Source organism: Phragmites australis, chromosome 15 (assembly GCF_958298935.1).
Source record: "Phragmites australis chromosome 15, lpPhrAust1.1, whole genome shotgun sequence".
NCBI classification, from domain to species: domain Eukaryota; kingdom Viridiplantae; phylum Streptophyta; class Magnoliopsida; order Poales; family Poaceae; genus Phragmites; species Phragmites australis.
Window position 1 is genome coordinate 7,025,883 of NC_084935.1, and position 8,767 is coordinate 7,034,649.

The 8,767-nt window shown below is 45.2% G+C and overlaps 1 protein-coding gene across 1 annotated transcript; it reads right to left on the reverse strand.

Annotated features, from left to right (window-relative positions):
• Nucleotides 1-6,456: 6,456 nt before the first annotated feature.
• Nucleotides 6,457-8,265, reverse strand: LOC133892809 (organic cation/carnitine transporter 2-like). Its single transcript, XM_062333763.1, has one exon. The coding sequence runs from the start codon at nucleotides 8,195-8,197 to the stop codon at nucleotides 6,593-6,595; it is 1,605 nt and encodes a 534-aa protein (XP_062189747.1). The 5' UTR covers nucleotides 8,198-8,265; the 3' UTR covers nucleotides 6,457-6,592.
• Between the last annotated feature and the right edge of the window lie 502 nt (nucleotides 8,266-8,767).

Genomic DNA, 8,767 nt, shown 5'->3' on the forward strand with positions numbered 1-8,767 from the left:
GAGAACACTAGTTATGTGCTCACGAGTCGCAAGTTTATAGCAAAGCCAAATATTTTGCACCGGATAATTCCATATTTTTGTACATTTCTTCCGTGAAGCTTACAAATGAACGAATATGGGTTTACAAAATGGTGAAATGTAAAGATACATTGTATGCTTGCGTTGAAACCTACAAGAGCTACATGGATATTGTACTTCACGGCATAAAAAAATGCGAACAAAAATCCCATTTGAGTTGCGAGCAAATAATATATAGGATCATCATGACTGAACTACTAGTGGGACACAAATATACTTTTAATAACTATATCAATGGCTCATCAGACAAAATTAAAACCTTCTCCAGGTGCATTCCCTGAAACAGTTCAAGTTAACAAATGAGCCAGATCAAACACTCCATAAAATCCGTAGTAAGAAAGCAAACCTAATTTCTTCGCAAAGAAAAGGTTCAATATGTCTGAACCCAACAAACTTTTGCAACTTTAGTATACTTGCTTCATGTCATAGTAAGAAAACCCAGCTTGGATATTCCACAACCAAAAGGCAAAATGATCCCATTATTCTGAAAGTTATTCATAATTATATATTTCCTCCATTTCAATATATAAGGCATGAGTTTGATTTGGTATGATCTCCAAGATTACATTTTGACCGTTAATTTCTCTTATAGCATACTATCCATAGCAACAAATTATAATCATAGGAAAATACTTTTAATTCAAATCCAATGATACCATTTTGACCACAAAACCTACATTGCTAGACAAATTGTTGGTCAAAGATCATGGACCTTGAATATTGTAAGACATGCATATTATTATAAAAATAAATGAGAAAAGTACCACCCTATGATAAAAATAGGCATTTCAATAAAATTTCTTATTATGGGTCCAAGGCTTAATACAAAAGAACACCAGATCATAAGTGATACTAACAATTAATGTTGTAACCATTACACAACTCCTCTTTAGTAAGACTACTTACAATAAAAGTTTCATTCTCATTAAATAGAGCATCATGTCAGCACTTTTGATGATGTGGCAAAGAAGTAATGAAGAAAGAGAAGAAAGAGATGAAACCACTTGAGCACTCCTTCCAACATAGTTAATCTCTTGCATGTGTTGCCTATGAAACAATAAAATAAAACAATACATCTCAGGGAACTATTTCAATCATCAACTAAATGCACTCTTGCTTATGTGGCAGTCTTGAAAATACAAATATAAAACATTCCATTGGGAGTAGCCTAAGGTCTCCCCCAATGTTCCAACATGGCTGATTTCTTAGACATTAATTAGGTGTCCACTTAAGCAAAAAGCTGATGTGGCAAGCTATTTAAATAGAAGAGAGATAAAGCTTATTTCTTATGTAAGAAACTAGCTCTTTAAGCAATCATAAATGATTATGAGGCAATAAATTGTTTTGGGAGACCTTAAGAAATAAGCAACACGCATGCATGTAGTGGAAGTTTATTTCTTAACCCCAATTTCTTACCCTCTCTTTCCTCTAAGATATCACCTAAGAAACAAAGTATTGAGAGTGGCCTAATCGGAACCAATACATCAATATCTTTGTCAAAAGGATAAAGAGATGGCAACTTCAATAAAATGATGAACGCAAGAAGTTACAGAACTTCGGGAGAACATCCACACCATTGATAAAATTCTGAGTAATCAGCTAGTATTTTAGAGTAGAAAGACTCCCAGTTATATGCATAATCGTCAAAAATACATCCAAACAATGTTACAAAGTTACAATACCGAAAATAGGGTGACAATCCAAATTAAATAAACAATAAGCCCATGTCAACTAAAAAAAGTTCAATTTTCAATCCTAATAGGAGATATGAAGCTTCAACACGAAAAGAAATTGAAGTACAATTTTTTAGACTTCCAAACAAAAAAAGCTATAACGTAACTCATACATTTAGTTCAGAACTATCAAGTGTTTTTAGAAACCTCCTCAGAACTGGTTAGGCCATGTCTAGCGGAGGTAGCATCCGCCACCTGCATCACTGTGGTAGGCAATTTTGCCATCTCTGTTGTCGCCTGTTGCACTCCAGCAGAGGCAGCATCCAATGCTACAATGTTGTGAGTGGGGGTGAGGTAACTTAAATTTGAGGTACTCTTTCTTCTCCCTCAATACTGTTCACAGAGGATGATTGTGGGTCTGAAAGGAGAAGAGAGTAAGGAAGGTAGGAAATATGGTAGCTGCTAGAAATAAAAAAAAATAGAGAGTATTGTAATAGTATTAGATGATATTATAACAGTGTTATAGGGGATATATTTTTAGAGTATTTACTGAAGATGATCTTAGCAAAATTACCAAGCTGAACCATGCTGCATCCTAGGGAGGGCATGACATAATGAACCCCTAGTACATTAGGTTGCTGGTAGATCACGTCATTATAGGTGGTGTCGCTACTGCATAGGAACACTGCAGGAGCATACCACACTCCTCTCGTTTTTGGCGTGGACGTGGCAGTGGCACGTACTCCAAGCTGGGGTTGTAGAGGCAGCGCCCCTCACGCCGTAGTGGAAGCAGCCATCTCCACTGATAGTTGGCCCCGCTGAGAATGGGCCAAAGAGGGAGCAAAGGAAAATGAGTGGGGAACCGATAGGTGGCCCCCATGGCACTCGGGTGGGCTCAACTGATTAGGAGAAATTTGGATTTTTGCCACTTCAAAGATTTACTTTGCAAAATTACCATCCAAAATGTTGGCTGTTTGATTTTCTTACCATTATGTCAATTCATGTTATACATAACCACATTCAAAATATTGTTTCAAAACTGCATAATGGAAAAAATATATCAAGAGTCAATGTTTAGGTGCAGTTTTGCGAAATCAATCTTTGGAGTGACAAAACTGCAAAACTCATTTGGCAAAATTCCAAATTTTTCACTAGTCAGTGCCCACTTCCCCAAAGGCTCAACGTTGCGAGCTTTTTTCCTCTAAGGCTTCTTCAAAAAAAAAAGTTCCGCAACACGCTGCCATCGTCGAGCCTCTGCAGCCCACCATGGCCACCGCCTCCCCCGCTTGCAGCTCGAGCCCACACCAGCCACTCACCACCTCGAGAGCGAGAGCGAGACTGCCACATATACACGTGCGTGTATGTATGTTTGCTTGGAGGAAACATATACTACTACAGAAACAGTTTTTAGAAGCGGGTGGTAATCCATTTACAAATGTGTTTAACCATCCGCCTCTAGTCGGAGACTTACGGAAATCTACGGAAATGGATGATTTCCACAGGCACAAAAGAGATCGCCTGTGAAAACCGATTACTAGAGACGGTTCACTTAAGAAACCATATGTGGTAATTCCTATTTCCACAGACGGTTCCTTAAGCGGATCGCCTCTGATAGTCGGTCCCCGATTGACGTTTTTTGCCCAAAAAAACTAATTTTTTTTTTGTCCGACCAAGCACCCCCGTGGCCGCGCTGTCGCAAGTCACAAGTCACACGATTTTTTACGCTTGTGCAGTTCATGGTACTCAAACTCGGGACCTCTCAGCTCGTGCGATACATCCTTACCATCCCACCATAGAAGTACTAGTGATACTAATAGCATATGCAATCTTTTTTATTTCTCATGTCTAAAACTTCCAATGATTATTTGGACACCTAAATGACTTCAAATGAAAAAATTTACAACTACAAAGTTGTAGACCTCGTCAAGGGTTACAATTTTCTTATAAAGTTTGTCCTCATCCGACTTCGTATGAAAAAATTATGAATTTTTTAAGATAAGCTGTCATCTATTATCAGAGGTAGCTTCTTATGTGGCCCGCCTGTGTTAATCATCTCATTACCAAAGACAGTTTATATAAAGAACCATCTATGAAAATAACCTTTTACATGAGCGGCTTCTTACGTGACCCGCCTATGTTAATCATCACATTATCAAAGATGATTCACATAAGAAACTATCTTTGGAAATAACCATTATCAGAGGCGGCTTCTTATATCACCCGTCTCTGGAAATGACCTTTTAACATAGGTGTCTCAAAACCGCAAGGGGTCCTACCAACTGCTCAGACGGTTTGTCATATGAGTCGTCTATGAAAATACACCATGAGTGTTAAAAAATAGTTTTTATAGTTATGATATATAGGTACGCACGCACACAAAGCAGGGAGAGAGAGTTAAGATGCTCCCGCACGTGCAGCGAGCAAAGATGTCTTCAAAATTCAGATCTTGACATGCACTTTGGTTGACTTTAGCTTCCTGCTGAAGATAGGTTAGCAAAGTACCTCTAGCAAAGTTGGTAGTGTTCATGGGATGAGTATAGGGAACAAATGAAAGCTTTTTAGCATCCTTCTATAAGAACTACCATTTGTTTTTTCTCTGATCAATGCAATCAACAGCCATAGCAATCTGCCGGCTATGGTGAGAGGAGGCGAGAAGTTCAAGAGAGACACGGTGCAATGACAGAGAGTGGGAAAGAGAGAGGGAGTAATCTTTTTCTTTTAAAATGTAAGAGAGAATCTGCCGGTTGCTTTCCAACTAAGAGCGGGGCTCGGGTTCTCTTGGATACGATACCTGGTGCTATGCGACTTGGGAGATATGGCCTTATTCCATTCATACACTAAGATCACTCTAGGTGATGGCAAGAAGACACCATATTCTGGTGCGCTAGATGGCTGCACAGAGAGACCCCAAAAGACATAGCCCTAGCGTTGTACTCACACTCAAGAATCGGACGGTTGCAAATGCCTTACAAGAAAACAACTGGATTCACGATCTCCGACATGATTTGAACACACAATTAATTGACAAATTTGTGCAGCTATGGGATAGGATCAATGAAGTGTTGTTAAGCCAAACAGAGGACACAATAACCTGGACACTCACGACACATGGATCCTACACTACGCGGTCGGCATACAAATCCTAATTCACAAACTTGCCGAACAAGAGTTTCAAGAAAATAATTTGGAAGGTTTGGATGCCACCAAAATACAATTTTTTTTTTTTTGCATGGTTTCTCATCTAGGACCGACTATGAACAGCCCAACGCTTGCACCTTCGTCACTACAAGAACCAATATTTTTGCCCAATGTGTATTCACAACCTTGAGACCACGATGGATCTCTTTGTCGAATGCCCGACCACTAAACACTTTTGGCCGCGTATAGCCGAGTGGCTACATCTACCATCCTTGCATCCAGATTCTTGGATCAGCCCAGATTCGATGGAGGGTTGGTGAGCTGAGCGCGCCCAACAGGCGAGGAGCTTGCAAAAAGGCGTCAAATTACTGATCATCTTGACACTCTGGGAGTGGTGAAAAGAAAAAAATTGCCAGATCTTTCAAGGTGAAGAGCCCACAGAAGACGCACTGCTACATAGAATACAAGAGGAGGCAATGACCTGGGTCTGTCGGGTGCTCATGCTCTAATAGTTCTAAGAGAAAACTGCGAAAATTCTGATAGCTCTAAGAGAAAACTGCGAAAATTCATAATTGTCCGCCCAATTGTCAGTGTACATCGTCTTTCTTTTCCAATTTCGACCTTGAGCCTGACCAATTGACCTGTAACCTAAAATATAGGCATCTTTGATGCTATTCTTTCACTCTTTCTAATATAATTGTCCATAAGTGGCTTTTAAAAAAGTGGTACTTCATGGAACATATCAATCTCAATCCCGGTACCTGATGCATGAAGCATCCCGAGTTGGCACGCCTAGCTGTCCACATCAGCAAAAACAGCCCACGTTGGCGAGAAAAGAAGTGCAGGGAGGGAATCTGCAGAGACCCTTACTTCTTCTTGGAGGGGCAAGTGAGTTCTCGTAGTGTTTTTACTATTTTCACTACGATAAACTCAGTGAGACAAGGACAACTCCGTAGTTGACTGAAACCAATAACCTTTCCATAAGGCCACTCCTAGTATATACAAGCAATATCTTAATCTTCCACATCATTTAGATACTAAAGTAAATATAAACTCTCATAATGTTTAGTATTTATTAGTGAAACCGATCAATAAATATAGATATTACTTGTTGAAACTACATTCATCATAATACATTATTTTGCTTATGTCTTACTTCTTGGATTATGTTCTCAAGCTCCAATGCATTTCTTAGCTATTTTGTTATGTTAGATTTTGTGCCTAACTTGTTTTTTATAAAAGCACTAGTTTTTTCTTTCTCTTTCTCTAATTGTTTATCATATTATTTTTTATTCTACGTAGAAAGCTATTTAATATCTAAGATAATAACACTAAGAAGTCGCATAAGACAGCAATTTGTACTAGCTCTCGTTGATGTGGTTCATGTGGATAGTCCAAACTTGAGCCTTAGCTCGTTTGGACAAAAAAAAAACCGATGGTGTCATAGAAAAGGGGGGAACATGCATTATAGACACTATCTTGTAGTACTAGCGACACGCATGGATCTGCTGCAGTGTATGCGGTCACTTATTTGCTCAGGATTCACCAACTTGCAGATATTCATCGGTTGTACAATGAATTTTTAAACTGAATTATATGCAGCAAGTTTACAACAGCTCACTGGAGTGACAGCTTCGTGCTTGACCAGCCAGTGGATGGGCACATCTAACCACGCGGCCAAAAATATCACAGCGAGAACGTCACTACACGAGGTCGCTGTTACAGTTCGTGCCAATGGCGGCTGTGCCGGTGCAGGACGCGACAGCGGCTTCCTTGTGCTCCTCCTCCTCCATGGTGTCCGACATGGTCCTCCCCCTCGTCTCCGGCAGGCAGGCCGCGAAGAGCCCGAAGCACCCGATGGCGAGCCCGAACACGCCGAATGACCAGAAGCTCCTCTCGCGGCCCAGCGCGACGAGCACGGGCGCCGCCACGCCGCCCAGCACCAGCGCCTGCCGCACCAGCCCCACCGCCGAATTGCGCACGGACGTCGGGAACAGCTCGATGGAGTATATCAGGATGATGTTGAACGCCGTGCACGTCGCAAAGAAGGAGACTATCTCGGCGGCCATCCGCGCCGCCGAGCCCGGCGGGATGGCAACGCACGCGAGGCTGAAGGCACCCGCCGCCACGGTGAGCGCGACCACGGAGCTCCGCCGGTTGACCCTGCCGAGGAAGAGCCACGCCAGGATGGACGACGGCAGCTCGGCCAGCGCGTTGTACGTGACGCTCAGGTAGAGGTTGGAGCCCAGGCTGCCGACGTTGAGCGGCATGCCGTAGTAGACCGTGCCGACGCCGAAGCTGGCCGCCATGATCGCCGCCAGCCTCCGGAGCACCCACGGCCGCTCCCACATCGTCTGCAGCGTGGCGAACACGCCCCCGGCGCCGCTGGCCCCGTCGTCCTCGTGCATGGTGCACGCGTGCAGCATCGAGAAACTGGACGTGATGCTGTTGCCGTTGAGCGACGCGATCTGCTGCAGCGTCTCGATGGCGTCCTGCTTCCGGCCACGCACCAGCAGCCACCGCGGCGACTCCTGGACGAGGAAGTAGAGCAGGATGGAGTAGCAGAGGGAAGGCACGGACGTCCAGAAGTACATGTTCCGCCACGACGCATCTCGGAACGTGTAGGCGAGCGCCGGGAGGGACAGGAATCCGATGGTGAAGAAGAAGAACCCAGCCACGCTCACCGTGTCGCGCCACCTCTTCCCGACGAGCTCCGTGGACAGGACCAGCGTGCACGTGCCCACCATGGACCTGCCGAATCCGCACAAGAACCGCAGCGCGGCGTACGCCCACACGTTGGGCGCTAAGGCCGTGAGCACGCCGGCGACGGACATGGAGACCAGGGACACGAGGAGCATCGTCTTGCGCCCGAGGAGCGAATCCGCGAGCGTGGTGAGCAGGAACCCGCCGGCCAGGCAGCCGGCGAAGAAGGACGACGCCGGGAGCGAGACGAGCGCCGGGCCGGCGCACTTGAGCGCCCACTCAGAGACCACCGACGTCTCGGCTGGGCGGTCCCACGCCCACGCGCCGGGCGGGAGCGCGCACGGCGAGGCCGCGGCCGGCGAGCAGGACGCCGCAGGGGAGCCGGTGGTGCAGTGCCACTGCGGCTCAGCGTCCGTGAACACGGAGATGAACACCTGCTGCGCGTCGAAGGCCCACGCGAAGGCCAGCAGAATGGCCTTGAACAGCTGCATGGCGCCGGTGGCGCCGATGTACGTCTCGATCGTGTCGTCGATGGACGGCTCCTTCGCAAGCCTCAGCTTGGCCTTGTGGCTAGTAAGGAGAGGGGCTATGGCCGTGTCGGCCATGACGACAGGGCTGTGGGCGCGCGAATTTGTCTCTGTTCTTGTATGCTCGTGAAGTTGCAACTCGGAGACGATGCTGGAAGCAGTATTTATATGGATATGATAGCCACCCTTGTTCAGGGGTTAAGCTGTGATTTTGGTACCTGAAAGGGGCCAACTTGCTTGTTCACCTTCTTTTGCTGCTTCTATCTCCATACTGCAGCTTGATTAAACAGGAGTGGTTTTGATGGATTCGAGTCCTTACCACCTTTGAAGAACGCGGCGCACCCCGTACAGAGGTCACATTAGCTACTCGGCATGTTGCAAGCACGCATGAGAGTCGAGCATCCACAAGAGTTCGTGGCATTCTAGCTCCCACCCTCGTCCTACATGAACAGCTCGAGCCACAAAATAATAGCGGAGTGCTTTGCGTGCCTATTTACGGGCAGTTGGGTACACTCTCATCTTCGTCAGTCACCGCGCCATTGCTTCAGCGCTCGGCCTTGCAGACCAATCTGAATGATTCCTCCGAAGTAAGCATGAGGCTGTTCTATAGCTTTTCCATGGGTATAGCTGTCCTTTTTTTGGGGGGGG